The sequence below is a fragment of the Peromyscus maniculatus genome, chromosome 1 (assembly GCF_049852395.1).
Source record: "Peromyscus maniculatus bairdii isolate BWxNUB_F1_BW_parent chromosome 1, HU_Pman_BW_mat_3.1, whole genome shotgun sequence".
Taxonomy (NCBI): Eukaryota; Metazoa; Chordata; class Mammalia; order Rodentia; family Cricetidae; genus Peromyscus; species Peromyscus maniculatus.
Genome location: NC_134852.1, coordinates 196,451,591 through 196,469,236, shown reverse-complemented (window position 1 = coordinate 196,469,236; position 17,646 = coordinate 196,451,591). Strand labels below are relative to the sequence as shown.

At 40.7% G+C, this 17,646-nt stretch overlaps 1 protein-coding gene across 4 annotated transcripts in view; it reads left to right on the top strand.

The window, feature by feature from the left end:
- The first annotated feature begins 200 nt into the window (after positions 1-200).
- Erlin1 (ER lipid raft associated 1) overlaps positions 201-17,646 on the top strand; it is a 36,292-nt gene continuing 18,846 nt past the window's right edge. For 2 of the 4 annotated variants that reach the window (XM_016006637.3, XM_076563144.1), the window contains exons 1-7: positions 308-436; positions 593-716; positions 2,351-2,432; positions 7,151-7,197; positions 8,326-8,387; positions 11,360-11,485; positions 14,558-14,631. In XM_016006637.3, coding sequence (XP_015862123.1) covers positions 604-716; positions 2,351-2,432; positions 7,151-7,197; positions 8,326-8,387; positions 11,360-11,485; positions 14,558-14,631 — 504 coding nt within the window. In that variant the 5' untranslated portion in view covers positions 308-436; positions 593-603. The other 2 variants (XM_006988153.4, XM_042264004.2) reach the window with 2 other exon arrangements.

Here is a 17,646-nt window from a genome sequence, read left to right as displayed (position 1 = left end):
AAGGGTGGAGAGACAGGCCCTACGCTGAGGGGCTGAGTCCTCGGGACTGGAGCGCCGGGACCAGCCCCTGTCCCGGGGCTCAAGCCCCACGCGAGGAAGGGGCTAGGAAGCGCCGCACTGTGTGCGCCCGGGCCAATTTTGTCCCGCCCGCTCACCGTCTCGCGAGTCGCGGGCGGGGGCTGCGTGGCGTGCGTCCCCGCGCAGCCGCAGTGCCGGGGAGGTGGGCGGGGCCGGCTGTTGGCAGCAGTTGGCGGAGCCGGGAGGCGGCTGCACGTGCGGGCGGGGGCGATGCGTCACTGACCGGTGAGGCGCGGCCGAGGGGTCGCGGTTCTGCGGGTGCCCGAGGCCAGGGCCGCCCCCCAGTGGGAGCCTTCCGCCGGGGGAGCCGGGGAAGGGGTGTCCCGACCTGCGCCGAGCCGGGGCCGCCGGCGTGGAGGTTCGCCAGGGGAGCGCTGGCCGAGGGAGAGCCGGGGGCCGGAGCGCGGGGCTTCCTTCCCGCCTCAGCCCGCGACCGGACGCGGGCTCTTCACGGGGTGGGGGACTGGCCCGTCGTCACTCGGGGGACTGAGGTTCCGCTCCTTCCCCTGCCCAGGAGGAACCAGGATGAATATGACTCAAGCCCGGGTTCTGGTGGCCGCAGTGGTGGGGCTGGTGGTGGTCCTGCTCTACGCCTCCATCCACAAGATCGAGGAGGGACACCTGGCCGTGTACTACAGGTGAGCGCCGTGCAGAGGCAGCGCGGCTCCGGGGGCGCAGAGAAAAGGGTCCGGGGGTCGCCCTGGAGTCCGGGAAGTGGCTCCCTCCGCCGCGGCAGGGCAGCGCTTCCAACCCTAGGAGCGGTTTCATCCCAGCTGTTGGGAATTGACCTTTGGCAGGGCACCGTTCAGGTGTCGGGCGCTTGCTTCAGTGCCAAGTTGGTTTTGTGCAGAGGTGGAGACTCCTTAGGAGGGAAGGAAGTCGTCACAGCAACCGAGATGACTAATTCGAACTCGTTACAGACCGTACAACTGTGCAGGTGTTTAGTTTGCCACTGTAGATGCTCTTCGGGATCTCCGGTCCTACTTTTGACGTTTTTCCCTAAGGTTTTTTTGTTTGTTTGGTTGTTTTTTAATTAAAAACCTCCCAGTGTCTGGTTATGTCTCCCAAAGTCTTAATGATCATGACAGTGATCTGTCCGTGAAGTCAAGAGACAAAAATCACACTTCACAGGCTACCTTTCTCACTTTTCCCAAGTCAAGGTGAGGAAGAGCATGGGCTATATTGCCGTCTAGTTGATTTGGCTTAGCTTTTCTTTGGTATAAATTAACACCAGCTCCTTTTGGTATAGACTGATAAGAAGAGCCAGTTTGTGGAGAAATTGAGATAGCGATTTATTCAGAAAAAAGCAGATTTTGCTTATTTCCATCATCCCCCACCCCCAAACCCCAAACTGGTATTTCTACTTTTAGATCCATCCTGAGTTTAGAAAAAGTACAATTTTGGTGGTATGTCTTAACAGATGGAATTCTAGCATGAGAAACGCCAGCCTGGACCACATGTTTTTCCTTACAACAGGAAAACCACAAAGACTAGATCGAGATACCACTCCCAAAAAATTAAGTGATGAACCTGAAACAGTTATCTTTTTAATTATGACTTTCAATCTTGTTCATATATTCAGGACAAGGATTAGTGTGTGAATTTACGGTTCACTGTGTAAAATAGAACTTTTTTGATGTATTTGTCCCTGAACACCTACTCTTCATACTTTCCAGGGGGTGTTTTCACAGTTCACATTTTCCAGAATGTGATGGACAGGTCTATACCTCACCTGTACTCTCAGCCCGCTTGCCCCCCATCTTTCCATGCTATTTTTTGTTGCCTTTATACAGAAACTCTGTTCCCAGAATTGTAGTGATATATCAAAAGAACCATTAACCTTAGAAATTTTTTTCTTCCTTGAAAGTTTGTTTTCCTCTTTTTAAAAACTTAGTGATTAAATGTATTGTTTTGACTTGGCCTCTTCTTGTGTGCAATTAAGGTACCTTAATTGAGAGTCATTAGAATTTTTCCATAAGTATTTGTCTGAAAGCTAAGGACCGGAGAGGATTTTTGAGCCCAAGAGCGTGCTGGAGACCCAGAGGTGTGGTTGGTGGAGCTTATGAAACAAGGTGCAATATTGGCAGTTGACTTTGATGCATTTTCACATTTTTAAGTGTGGTGGGTGTTTTAAGGAGCAGTTGTCCATCTTGAGTAACTCTGTTGTAAGGCTAGTAGGTTAGTAACTTGAGTACTAGTGAATGTTTATTATAGCATTTTAGAATTGGAAAGAGAATTGTTCTTATTTGTCAACTGAAACATCTTTTTGCAGGGGAGGAGCTTTACTAACTAGCCCCAGTGGACCAGGCTATCATATCATGTTGCCTTTCATTACTACATTCAGATCTGTGCAGGTGAGTGATTCCGAGGGATTCCAGATAGACAGGTGTGACTGGAGTTACCACACTTGTGGGTGGAGATGGATTTCCTTATTGCCTAAGCAAATGTTGGTATTTACTTAAATGTGGAGTGAAGGTTCAGAGTACAACTGTCATAGCACAAGTGATGATTTCAAGCCGCCTTGCCTTGATGAAGTGTAGACTAGGCACCTTGTCAAGACTGACTTCTGTCATCTGTATAATGCTATCAGCAGCTTTTGTTACTTCATTCAAAATAAAGAATTGAAGACATAATTAGGAATACAAATCAGTGATTACTTGGTCTAGAACTATTTGGTTTCCATAGAGGCAGGCTCCTAGGCTACTGTTAACATGGAAGAATGAATTTTTATACACAGCTTCTCAGCCCCACATCTTTGCCTTGTGCATTAAACACAAATTTATGAGGAACCTGAGTGAACGTGGTACTTCAACATCATTTCAGAATATTTGAAATAAGTGGTTCTTGCATAAAGTATCTTGGCCATATGACATACTTAATAAGTATATTTGATATAACAAGATGGCAGAGTAGGATTGGGCTCTAATTTTGCAAGCTCAGTGAGATCATAAATCTTTGAATTTATCTACCATCTGCTGCAGATCTTTCAGGAAACAGGAAAACTCAATGTTATTAATATTATCACTTAAATCTTCAGCTTTCTGCTAAGTGAGTAATCATGAATACTGAACTCTCTCAGGTTTCTTTCTAGTCCCTTCTTAGGGCTTAGGGAAGAATTGTACCTATTAAAGTGAAACATGCGAAACACGATTGACTTCCCATATTTTATTCATACTTTTTTTGAGTTTTAATTTAAAATCATATTTTATGTACAGCAATACAATTTACACATTAAACAGGTTTTTTGTTTTTTGGGTTTTTTTTTTTTTTTTTGGTTTTTTCGAGACAGGGTTTCTCTGTAGTTTTGGTGCCTGTCCTGTATCTCGCTCTGTAGACCAGACTGGCCTCGAACTCACAGAGATCCACCTGGCTCTGCCTCCCGAGTGCTGGGATTAAAGATGTGCGCCACCACCACCTGGCTAAATTAATATAGTTTTAACAAAAGAAAAAAGGGAAATTTTTAGGTTACAAACCCTCTCCCCTAGAAAACCATTTTGGTTGGTATGACAGATGTGTCCAGCGACTAGCAGTGTCTAATGCCTGTGGCACTTTTTATCCCTGCGTGTCTTGGTTAATGTTGTTACTCTTCGTTCACAGTCTCTTCCCCTCTCTGTCCTGCCCTAATCTTGCAGCCTTTTTAAGGCTCTTCCCAGTCTCTTTCCTCTTGTGATCTTAGCTCACCAGCAACTCTTAATATTCTTGAAGTTAGCAACAGCATCATCAGACTCAGAAATCAGGGTCTTTTCAGGTCTTAGTCAAAGCCAGGTAACTCTGTCTTTGCCTTTCTGAAACTCACTGTTAAGAAGTGTGGCACAGGAGTAAAGTAGATATAGACAATAATAGCAAATAGATTCTTACTTATATGTACACAGCAAATATACTGGGCATGATAGTAATACAGTTGTCAGAGATGAAATTAATAAAAAGATTTCAACATAAAGTATTATTATTATTAATTAATTGAAAATTAAGTGTTAGAGTCAGTGTAACAAAATAGGAACGTTCTTTCTGTGTTAAAAAATTATCATTCTAGGCAAGAATAATAAAACTTTTTTAAGAAACTATTTTATTTTATGTGCATTAGTGTTTTGGCTGCATGTATGTCTATGTGAGAGTGTCAGAAGCCCCAGAACTGGAGTTACAGACAGGTGTGAGCTGCCATGTGGGTGCTGGGAATTGAACTCGGGTCCTCTGGAATCACTGCTAGTGCTCTTAACTGCTGAGCCATCTCTCTGGACCCTTAAGAAACTGAAACTTTTCTTAAGAACAGTCATAAATTTTGTTTTGGGATAATATGAGGAACATATTAGAAGATACGGGTCTATTTAAACAAATGGTTTAACAGAATTGATAATTGAAAGGACTAATATACATGAATGTGAAACCCCATGTATAAGGTACGGAGACAAAACAGTGTTTAGAGAAATTATTTTAAGTCTTCAACCTTTATATACTTTATAAAGTAAACGTTCACTTTTCGCCTCTTGTGGTTTTTTGAGACGTCGTCTACTGTGTAGACAAGGCTGTCCTAGAATTTGCTGCCTAGGCCAGCCTAAACCCAACTTGCAATTCAGTCTCCTGAGGGCTCTGATTGCACAGGTGTGCCACCGTAATATTTCTTTCATATTGAGAAAATAATTAGATATATAGAAGTACACAGACTGATATTAAATTGAAAAGTTACTGTTTAACTCCTAGTTTTTCTTGGTTTGAAAGTTGGTACAAAATAGTGAAAATCGCTTTAGTTTAATGCTTTGAAAGAAATAAAATATATTGAACTCATTTCTTTATCAGCCTTCTCCCCTCACTTTGTCTGGCATTATCTCTAATATTACCATTACACTAATTTTTCAACCAAAGAATTACATTTTATTCTTTCTATGCTGGAATTGTATATTCAACCAATGATCACATCTTTCCTCTATTATGTCTCCAAGATTGACATCTTTCAGTTTCATGGCCTTACTAACTTATCCTAGACAAGTTACTTCTTTAGCGTTCTAGGTGGTTTTCTTGCCTCTCAGTAAGCTGAATAACAACTGTATAACATGATCAGAGGAATTAAGGAAAACTCCCTTTACCCCTCCAGTGCTAGAGATCAACCCTGGGGCCTAAACCCAGAGCCTTGAGCATTCTAGGCAAGTCTCCACCGCTGCGCCTGTATCTTGTGTTTTTCCCAGATTGGACCCTGCTATTCCCCAGGGAAACTTGCACCCCTCCCACCTCAGACTCCCACATAGCTGGTCTGCATGACCATTCCCAGCTCTGACAGGTTTTTGAAAGGTTCATTTTATGATTGTGTATAACATGGATTAAAGAGCACTTAAACTGTTCAGCAAGTATTCAAGGCCTTCAGCCTAATATCACTGTGTTCTTTTCCCAGAATTTACCACTCATCTGAGTAGCGCCTTCTGCTTCAGGCAAACCAGTCTGCCCTGGGTGTGTACTTCTGTCTTCTGCAGTGTGTATTTGAATAGGACATTAATTAAACTGAAGATGTCCCTCTTAAGTTCTTACTTCTCCATTTCTAGGTCTGTCTTGTTTGTTTCTGTTTTTCGAGATAGGGTCTCTCTGTGTAGCCCTGGCTGTCCTGGAACTCACTTTGTAGACCAGACTGGCCTCAAACTCACAGAGATCCACCTGCCTCTGCCTCCGAGTGCTAGGATTAAAGGTGTGCGCCACTGTCGCCCGGCTAGATCTTCCTATTAATACTTAATTTCAGAGATCTTTTAAATTTTTTATTTTTAAATTTATATGTATTTGTGTGCACCTACTTGTCTGTGCACCACATGCTGTGATGTCTGCAGAGCCAGAAGAGGCAGTGAATGCTCTGGAATGGGAGTTTCAGGCAGTTGTGAGCCACCGTATGTGGGTGCTAGAAACCAAACCCAGGTCCTTTGAAAGTGTGTTAAGTACTTTTAATTGCCAAGCTATCTATCTCTCTTAAGAGCTTTTAAAACTAGTATTTCATTCCTTGTAACAATACCTAAGAGCTCAATTTATACAGTTACTTTTGTACCTACTGATAGGTTTCTTTGTAAGAATTTTATTTCCTATGCTAAGTTGTGACTTTGAGGTAACAGGGACCATATTCCATAAAATAGCACATTTTGTGTGCTTAACAAGGTGTAAAGTGTCTGAAATATACTGCTGACCTATTTGAAACCTTAGAATACACAATAAGAGGTCATTCTGATACAAAGAAAGGTGTGATGTGGCAAAGCAATTAAGAACCAGATTATTGGTTCACTAAGGAGGAAGCAGTATTGGTGTTGGCACTTATATTAAAAGGCAAACTGAACAGGCCATGTGAGAGAGCAATAGGTCCTGAAGAAAACATTGACTATAACTTTACTGTTGAGTTCAAGGGTAGCTTTGGTTCGTAAATTACTTGTGTGCAAAAATAGTTACTTATCATCACTGTTAACAGTAATAGGAATCAAAGTTCAGAGCACAGACCTTAGTCATAGTGTTACTTGTGAGCTGTGTAGTTTGCGATCTCAAGCCGGCTCTAGGCAATAAGATACTTAAGAAAAAATTGTCCTGCCTGCTAGTTGATAGGACTTTGAATATTTCCTAGTGCATTTTGAGTCTAGCCTTCCTAATAAAACATGTAGTACTCAAGTCTTTGTAGATATAGAGAGAAATGGTTAACTAGATAACTGATCTTTGGAGGCAGCAGTTCTCCAGAGATTCCTCTCTGGGGTCAGCAGGGTTGTTTGTTTTGTTTTGTTTTTGAGACAGGGTCTCTCTGTATTACTGGCTGTCCTGGAGCTTACTATGTAAATCAGGCTGGCCTCGAATTCACAGAGATTCACCTATCTCTGTCTCCAGAGTGCTAGGATTAAAGGCATGCAGCACTACGCCTGGCCAGATCAGCAGTATTTTGTTGTTGTTTGTTTTGGGTTTTTTTTTTTTTCCGAAACAGGGTTTCTCTGTGTAGTCCTGGCTGTCCTGGAACTTGCTCTATAGACCAGGCTGGCCTCAAACTCAGAAATCCACCTGCCTCGGCCTTCCCATTGCTGGGATTAAAGGCATGCAAGTTTTAATGAGCTATTTTTTTCCTTCCCAGACAACACTACAAACAGATGAAGTTAAAAATGTGCCTTGTGGAACAAGGTAAGCGTCCTCCTTTGTGACCCATCACCCTTTACTTTCTTTAGTTCTAATGAAGTTTTTAGAGCAGTAGTCATTTTAGAAACCTTTGTTTGTTTGTCGTTTTGCTTTGTTTTTGAGTCAGACAGACTCACTGTGTGGCCCTGGTTGGCCTGGGACTTAGTATGTAACTAGGCTGGTGTCAAACTTGAAACAGTCTTGCTGCTACCTCTGCTCCCCAAACCCTGAGATTATAGGCATATGTCCCCATGCCTGCCTAAGACACTTCCATGTAGGCATGGCAGCAGTGGAGATTTCTGTGCTGTGAATTACTCGGATGAAGCTGTAAAGAAGAGCATTTCTTCGTAGGGGATTAGAGAAGAGTGGAGTTTTAGAGCTAGCAGACTAACTGCATATGAGCATTACCACACCTGTGTTACTATTTTAATTGACAGGAAAATGAAGCAGAAAGTATAGGCTTCACATAGCCCTTGCCCTCCGCTGGTACCTTGATTAGCATCTCTAAGCTTAGTTCCCTAAAGTCAGGGAGTAAGACTTGTTACAGTTATTGTAAAACTTTGAATTTGTGTATGTGGCCCAGAACTCGTCTCTGAATTGATGCTCAATAAAAGATTACTTAAAACCAAAATCATTCCACTTCACTTTATAATGTTAAATGTAATCTAAATGAGAGTTTCTGAGTCAGTAGGTCTATAATACAATTTATGTTTCGAATGAAGTCCCTGAGTAATGCTTTTGGTCTAAAGGCCTCTAAGAATTGCTGCCCTAAAAAGGTTGAGGGCAAAAAAGGAAACAAAGCTTGGGTATCACTAAAATACACTTACTACATTAAATTGTATCAAGTGAGGAATGTGAAGTACAGGCATTTTTTTAATTGCCTACTTTAAATGACTTTAAAGTATTGCTTTTACAAATTTAAAAGGGTAATTTTGACATCTGTAGAAAGGCAGATACATTTTAAAAGGGATCAAGCTCTCTTATGTTTTAAGTTAATGGATCAAGTACTCCCTAGGTTTTAAATTAGATTATCAGGTTCTCCCTAAGTCTATTATAACTTCTTAATAGTACTTCATTGCTCTTATTGTGGCTCTGGCTCACACTTTTTCTGTTTTTGTTGTTCATTTGTTTTAGTGGTGGGGTCATGATCTATATTGACCGAATAGAAGTGGTTAATATGTTGGCTCCTTATGCAGGTATGTTATCTATCTGCTGTGTTTGTATAATTATAATCAGGGTATTTATAACTGAGGAAGGAGTAAGAAGGTACTTTTTTAAAGTTTTACCACCTCAGTGATTACTGATGAATATAAAAGAATAATCATGAAAATATTTCCAGAAAATAGAGGTAGAAACATGTCACAAGTTATGGACAGAATTAGCTTTTAGTAGTCTTAAGAGCTACACCCCTCTGAATTTACTGTTTCTAAAAGTGAGTGTTTCTAGAAAAAGAAAGTGGCATTGTATCTAGTTACAGTGAAGAATTTTTTGTATCCTAAAGATCTATAACTGATGGATTTCCTTGGGTCACACTCATTTGTTATTTTAGAAAATCTTTTCTAGTTGAGCTTTGCCATAACTTGGAAAGCAATCTGAAAGTCTGAAGTATAAGAAAGCATTTTCTTAGTAAAGGAAGATAAAGTGAATACATGTTCTTTAAAAATCAGGGCTGTGGAGGGAGCTGGTTTAGTTAGTTAATGCTTGCTATGCAGGCATGAAGACCTGAATTCAGTCCTTGGCACCTAAGAGCTTAGCATTGTGGTGTGCTTGTGTAATTCCAGTGCTGAGGCAAAAGCAGGAAGATCCCTGAGGTTCAGTGGCTAGCCAGGCTAGCCTAAGTAGTGAGAGACCCAAGAAAGGCACCTGAGATTGGTTTGTGGCCTGCATGAGTGAGTGAGGGGTGTGTGTGTGTGTGTGTGTGTGTGTGTGTGTGTGTGTGTGTGTGTGTGTGTGTGTGTATACACACATACTCACAGAGGTGCATGTGCATCACATGTACATACACACAAGAAACTTAATTGCAAGTTTTGAGTGTCTGGTCTTCATCCTTGTTAACGAATCTTCATGCCAAGTAAAGCTATGCCAGGTGTTTTGCAAGAGCATTGAAAAAGTGAAGATGGCAGCCTCTGCCTTTAAGGTGTTTTCATTGTTCTTTAGAGGACAATAGGAAGGGGAAAGCAGATATTAAAATACAGGGTCATGGTAAGTTTCACATCACTTGTACACACACAGATAGTGGAAAAATTTCAGAGTAAAGAGTTGCAAGTATATTATTGTCAAGTGGCTTTGAATGATAGTTTTAGAAGTTATTTTCCTCATGGTTTTTCATCTTCTATCAGCTTTCCATATCTGTGGCTTTTGCCAAGCACATATCAAAAATATTCAGGAGAAAAGATAAATCTATACTTAACATATATGAACTTTTCTCCTGTCATTAGTCCCCAAATTATACAGTATAGTAAATATTTGTATGGTAAATGATATTATTAGATATTATGTAATCACTTAGACATGATGAAGTATACAGGTGAATATGAAGTTTATATGCAGATACTACTTAGTTTAATATAAGAGACTTAGACATCTGTAGATTTTAGTATCTCCATTGGATCTTGGAACCAGTCCCCTACAGATACCAGCAAATGACTATGTATGTGTTCCCTGATCACAAGTCACTGGAATGAGTTATGATTCAGAATTGAAAAAGAGGAAAGCTGATAGCTCTCTCCCTAGAGAGAGACACACTTTTAGATCACTGGTTCATTTGGAAGATGATGAAGCGTATATTTAGGAGTTACTTATCAACAACTGTTCCATTAACTATCACCTAGAATCCAATTACATCTAATATCCTATGTAGGAAGGCCACTGGAACAAGTGTTTGGGTGTGAAAATAGATGCAGAAAGCAGCGTGTTTTATAGATAGAACACAGGTTCTGACACGGTCTGGTACATACCTTTGGGGATATTTCTAAAAGCTCCTGGTTCTTAGTTTCCTAAGATGGAAAATGAGGGAGTGGGGTGGGGTGAAATAAGCACCAGTGTATATAAGTTGCCTAATGTAAAGCCTGGTAAACGTTAGCGCCATCCCTGGTATCCAGAGACTTGAGTGTAAGCCTTTAAAACTATGCTTGAGAGTTTTTAAGTTAACATATAAAGTAGCGGATTTCATTACAGCACCCCATGCGTGTTATCCTTCCCCCCCGCCCCCAGCTCTTCCCATGGCCCCTGTCTTCTCTGGCTAGTTCCCTTATTCCAGATAATCCTTTCTTCTTTATGTTATGTGTACTTCATTACTCTTTCTCCCCTTCCTTAGATCTCTCCTTCACCTCTCATGATCTTTCAAGTTGTGTGATACACACGTGTGTACACACACATATAATATCAATCTAGGTTCTAAGCATGAGAGAAAATTGAAGTGTTTTTCTTTCTGAATCGGGCTTATTTCACTTAACATAGTGGGTTCCAGTTCCATCCATTATGAAAATGTCATGTTTTCATTTTAATTCACAGCTATATAAAATTCTATTGTGTATATTTACTACACTTTAAAAAATCCATTTATCTGTTGATGGATACCTAGGCTAGATCCATTTTCTGACTGTTGTGAATAGTACAACAATAAGCATGGAGTCCTTCAGGAATATACATACCTAAGGAGTGGGACAGCTGAGTTCTGTGGCGGTTAAAAATCTCCATACTGATCTCCATAAGGTCTGCTCAAGTAAAAATCACCTTTTAAAAAATTATACACATATTTTTATGTATTTGAAATCACGTGTTTATATTTACAGCAGCTTTTACTCTTGCTGTCCTCCAGTTATCGCGAGTAAAGTTTTGCTTTGCAATAATTGCTTGTACTTTCCTTCTTCTCGGTTCATCTTCATACTGCTGCACAAGTACACATCTGACTCATTCCTTCCTTCGTGTTGACAGTCTATCCTTTCCTTAGTATAGAATGTGAGATCTTCTATTAATGTTATGAGTGTAAGGAAATGTTAAATTGAGCCCAAGAAGTGAAAGGTCTGTGAGTTGTGCTTTACGCTTTCACTATTTTGTTGATACTTTTCCTCGTGGATAATATATCACTTTAACTTTGTCATTGCTGGATTTGAAGATACTTGGGTCATTGTTGAGTGAAACAAACATGGGTTGTAATCTCCTTCAGTGTTTGACATTGTGAGGAACTACACTGCAGATTATGACAAGACTTTAATCTTCAATAAAATCCACCATGAGCTGAACCAATTTTGTAGTGCCCACACACTTCAAGAAGTTTACATAGAATTATTTGGTAAGTATTAATTTGTTTTAAATGTATAAGTAGACAGTGATTAGAAATTTTATTAACTTAAGTATTGATGCTGTATCGTTAGTAAACCTTGGGCCATTTAAGCATTTTCTCTGAATTTTTAATAGAGCAAGCATGTAGCATGAATCTTAAAAAGTTCTTATTAATAAGATCAAACCCGGACCAGGTATTGGGATGAATTCTGGAAGATCAGAGAGACGGAACAAACCACAACTTCTCAGCTGGTCTTGTTTCCTCAGACTGGTTGCTTCTGTGTTCTTATCCCAATGGCTCTCAGCTGAACTGTGCTGCTCAAAACCTAAAAGCTTAACCAGCCAAATGCTTAACCAGGCCAAATGCTTCTAGTTCCTGGTCTTCACGCCTTATATACCTTTCTGCTATCTGCCATCACTCCCTGGGATTAAAGGCTGCTTCTTGGGATTAAAGGCGTGTGTCACCATGCTTGGCTGTATCCTTGAACACATGGATCTCTGCCTCTGGAATGCTAGGATTAAAGGCGTGTGCTACCACTGCCTAACTTCTATGTTTAATATTGTGGCTGTTCTGTCTCTGACCTAAGATAAGTTTATTAGGGTGCACAATATTTTGGGGAACACAATACCAACACACACGCATCTTTAAAATACTTTGTTTTTATCTAGTGATAATTTGTTTTTTTTCTTCTCTCTCTCTCTCTCTTTTATTTATTTTATTTTATTTTTCTGAGATATTGTCTTACTATATAGCCCAGACTGACCTCAGACTTACAGAGATGAGCCTGCTTTTACACCCCAAGTGCTGGGATTAAAGGGATGTACCACCATGCTCCACTTCAATAATTTCTTATATAACTTGGTAGGAATTAGAAAATCTTTATTCACATGCTGTATTCTGTTTTCACTATATTTTGTTGAAGCTTAGAAGTATATGTTTGGGATTGTGTTGTCTAGTTGTATAATCAACTTGACACAAGTTAGAGTCATTTGGGAAAGAGGGCCTCAGTTAAGAAAATGCCCCCACCAGATTGGCCTGTGAACAGGCCTGTGGAGTATTTTCTTGATTGATGGTTGATGTGGGAGGGCACAGCTCACTGTGGGTGGTGCCACTCCTGGGCTCAAGGCCTGAGTGCTATATAAAAGCAGACTGAGCCAGCCACTAAGCAATGTTCTTTTGTAGCTTCTGCTTCCATTACTGCCTCCAGGTTCTTGCCCTGCCTTGACTTCCTTAGTGATGGGCTGTAATCTGTGAGGTGAAATAACTCTTTGCTTCTTAAGTTGCATTGCGTCATGGTGTTTTATTACAGCAGTAGACACTAAGACAGGAGTGTTTCTTAAGATCCACTTCCATGCATTTGGGATTCAGGATTTGTTAGGAGGACAGGCAGGACCTGGCATGTAGTTGTATTCACTTTATTACACATAAAGGATACAGATTAAAAACTAGCGAAAGTAACAAGTTATAATGGTGAAGTCAAAAGAAAACCACATATAGAATCCTCTTCTAGTAGAGTCACACAGGCTATGCTTAATTCCCTTAGTCACAAGGTATAAGCACATGTGAAATGTTGACTGCTGGGCAAACTCATTAGCTACTTAGCACCTAGCAATTTCACTGGAAGTTGATCATACAGACACCCTCTGCCAACCACATAGCAAACGTCTAGGTTCCCTGAGGAAAGCTAGTATTCAGCATGAGCTACTTTGTATAAACAGGCACAGTGTGGCACCTTTTACCAGTTCTGGCATGGTGTTGGGAGCCCTGCCCAGATCCAAACTTCCAAGTACAAAGGGCTATAGTCCCAGGCCTGCTGTGTTACTTTTCTTCTGTAAAAGTTTTCACTTGAGATAATGAAAGGTCTGACCAGGGAATTGGGTTTGTCGCCTTTGGTGTTCACCTCTCCTTCCTGGAATTCTTAGTTTATTTCTCAGTGTGAGGTATGGGAATGGCTAATCAACGTAAAGTTTACCAGTTGACGGACTGACCAGATGGCTCAGTGAGTAAAGGGGCTTGCAGTCAAACCTGATGATCTCAGTTCAATCCCCGGGCTCCACATATCGGAAGGAAAGAACCAACAACACACAAAATAAATAAACTGTAATTAAACTAAATGCTTGCTTTTGATAATTGACAATTGCTGCAATGTCAGACTTGCCACATCACTGGCTGCTTTAGTAATGGTGAAACTACCACTGAGGTGATTAAAAATTGAACCATTGTAAGATCAAGTCAGGTTACAGCTTCATTATGGTCTAACTTACCTTTGTTTCAAAGACTTGCCTCTCTTTCTAAATTCTTGTTTTAAGTCCAAAGTGATAGGAAGGTGATAATCAACGGAAAAGACATTTAGTTATTTGGGCATTTGGGTAAAGATTTACTAAAAGTTTATTGTGAGAATCAAGATATATAGGCCAGATGTGGTGGTACATCTGTAATCCCAGCACCTAGGAAACTAAGATGATTATAAGTGTAGACCAATCTGAGCTTTTATAAAATAAATAAGGTGGGCTGGAGGGATAGCTCAGAGGTTAAGAACACTGGCTGTTCTTCCAGAGGTTCTGAGTTCAATTCCCAGCAACCACATGGTGGCTCACAACCATCTGTAATGAGATCTGTTGCCCTCTCCTGGCCTGCAGGCATACATGGAGGCAGAATATTATATACATAACAAATAAATAAATCTCTTTAAAAAAATAAAAATAAAAGGAATAAGGCATGTGTTAAGAAATTAAAGACTCAGCTTCATTTATTCAAAAACTAATTAATCTAGTAAAAGTATAAGTTATCCAGTAAATGCATTGATCCAAAGTTAAATTGAACTTACTGAATAAACATTTTGGCGGGTAAACCTCGAATGGCTGTTTGTCATATTTCTTCCTTACTAGGTTATTTCTCAAAAAGAAAAATGCTTTGTATTCATCTCACTTATACTTGATATATATACTTTATTTATCACATTGTTTAATCTCTGTGAAAGAGTAAGACTGGAATCAACATCTCTCCTGACTGGTTTTGTTTTGGTGTTAATTAAAAATAACCAAATATCATGAGATTTGTTGTTCTTGGCTTCAAAAACAGATCAAATAGATGAAAACCTGAAGCAGGCATTGCAGAAGGATTTAAACATCATGGCACCAGGTCTCACTATTCAGGTAAGCTCAGGAATTTCTAGGGACATTCTGGGGGTGTCTAGAGCTTCCAGTTGAATGCTTTCATGTGATTAGTTATGCAGTTCCTTAATCAAATCACTATGGTGACTTTACATCCTTGTGGAAATGAGAAGCATGCTGAATGGTATTTTCGGGTCAATTAATAATCCAAAGCTCTTATGAAGAACTAAGTTTATATTTCAACTAAGTATGAGTTCTTTTTTTTTTTTTTTGGTTTTTTCGAGACAGGGTTTCTCTGTGTAGCTTTGCGCCTTTCCTGGAGCTCACTTGGTAGCCCAGGCTGGCCTCGAACTCACAAAGATCCGCCTGGCTCTGCCTCCCGAGTGCTGGGATTAAAGGCGTGCGCCACCACGCCCGGCTGTATGAGTTCTTTTTAAACACAATAATGGTTATTAACCATTAAACTGTTTGGCCTAATGGCTCAGGCTTCTAGCTATCTAGTTCTTACATCTTAAATTAATCCATTTCTATTAGTCTATAAGTGCCACATGGGTCATGGCTTACTGGACCTTAACATCTGCTTCTCATCATGGTGGCTGGCAGCCTCTCTCTGCCTCAGCCTTCTACTTCCCAGCATTCTCCTCTCTCCTTGTCCTGCCTATACTTCCTGCGTGGCTACTGGCCAATCAGTGTTTTATTTATTAACCAATCAGAGCAACACATTTAACATACAGAACATCCCACAGCAAGAGGCTATTTCAAGAGAGCATGCCTAAGGACTTTAATTCAGTTAAGGTTCTAGGGTAATCCTGACATGTTCATTAAATTTACATAAAAAAAAGGAGAAAAGTATTTCATGCCAGGCATGATGTTACTCAGATGCAGCTGAAATCTCAGTAGCTACATAGAATTCTTTTCCTCATATTACTTAGCCATTTTTCTGTTCCTAGTTTTTTATTAATCAGCATTAGTATAATGAACCATGACACATTCTTCTTATGTACAAATTGTCTTTCAAGGAGATTGCACACATACACATCATTATCATCAGTGTTCTATGATATAGTCACTAGCATTGGATTCAATGAAATACGCAGACTTTCTCCATGTAGATAAATGAGTGGTTCTCTCTCTTTGACTTGCATTTTTTTGGTTATATTTAATGAAGTTAAACATCTTTTGATACTTTTTTTAATAGTCAACTTTGGCTAGTGTCTACTTCATATCCTTTGCTCATTTTTCTGGTGGATTTTCTTTTTCTTACTGATGCATAGTGGTTCTGCATAAGTTCTGGATATTTTTATGCACAAATTCAGCTTTAGTGTTTCTACTAATAATTCCTTTGGTTGGTGGTGGCAGGAAGGGAGGTGGGTGGATATTTCTTCCACATGAAATTTAGACACTGCTTTAAATCTGTAGGTGATTTAGTTACACAGCCATTTCCACAATGTTAATTCTCTCAGTGAGCAATCCATGGAATCCTTCACAGGATGCATCTCAGCCACCTTACTTTTTGTACCTTACTAATTTCTAGACGAGCTCAGCCATGTTTGCCATGGGTTGGGTGACCTATGGGTACTTAAAAAGGACCTATGCAGTTCATTGTCCACCTCTGCAGCCACCCCTTGTAGCCCAGCAGGGCCAAGAAGACCCAGGCAGTCTAAAGAGAGGCCTAGCATTCCACTTTCCTCCCCACTGAGCCCCCAAACAAAATCACAGTGGGTAATATGCCTTTGGCCTTGGTGAGAGGGAAAGAATTATCTCACTGGAAAGTTTGAGAAATTGTATTTGCAAAGCTAATAGGATTTATTGTAAAAGAAACACAGATTTATCCATCTCTGCACCAGATCTTCTCATGGACCCAAATCATGGTATGAAAGATGTTAAGGTGGTTGTCATTCTGGTCAAGACTCATATCATGAATTTATGAGTTCTGTTTTAGCATCTAAAGACTGGCTATCTATATTTGCCGAGCCTGGGTAACATTTTGCATTCTGCAGACATTAAATGGTTTGGTGCATCCTGGCCATGGAGTTTTGTCTAAGTGAGCCAGACAAGATGTCCTTCTCAACTGTTTATACTGTTCAGACCCATGAAACCAATTCCAATAAGGAGAAGGATTGGGAACAGTTCACCATGCATTATTTCCTGGCTGAATCAGAACCAGAATAGTCTTGTCTGAGGCTCTTATTCTCAAGAGTATATCATCCAAGTAGCACTATGACCTACATATTACTCATCTTTCTGTATTATTGGTGTACTGGGGGTTCTTTGGATGTAGACGTTTTTCTAAAGCCAAGGAGCTGCTACAGAAGTCAGGCAAGAAGCCCATTCACTGGGAGCTGTGACCCCTGCTCTGAGGGGCATTGGCCTCTAAGGCATTTTTGAGGCGCTGTTACTGAAGTGTTTGACAATTATGACGTCACTGAAGAACTTCCCTGTTCCTAAGTACATTGTATAAGGAGGGAGAGAGAAACAGCTACCAGGAACCAAGCTGCCCTTCCTAGGCACAAACTGTGGATCCCCTTAGACCAGTGAGGAGTAGTATTTGCTCCGCCCATGACCCTGGGCTACACAGCCAGTCACCAGGATAAAATAAAAAGGAAGGAAACATGTGACCCCTCTCTCCTCTCTTTTTAAGAGGTCAAGTACAGTGGCACACGCCTTTAATCCCAGCACTCAGGAGGCAGAGCCAGGCGGATCTCTGTGAGTTCAAGGCCAGCTTGGTCTACAGAGAGAGTTCCAGGCCATGCACCAAAACTACACAGAGAAACCCTGTCTTGAAAAAACCAGAGAGAGAGAGAGAGAGAGAGAGAGAGAGAGAGAGAGAGATCGAGCACCGCCTTCTTTGGGCCTTATAGCCCAAGGTCATGGGTGGAGCAAATACCACTATGTCAGTGCTTCTCAACCTTAATGCCAGTGACCCCTTAACACAATTCCTCATGTAGTGATGACCCCCCAACCATAAAATTATTTCATTACCACTTCATCATTGTAATTGTGCTACTGTTACGAATAGTAATGTAAATCTCTGATATGCAACCCCAAAGCGGTCTC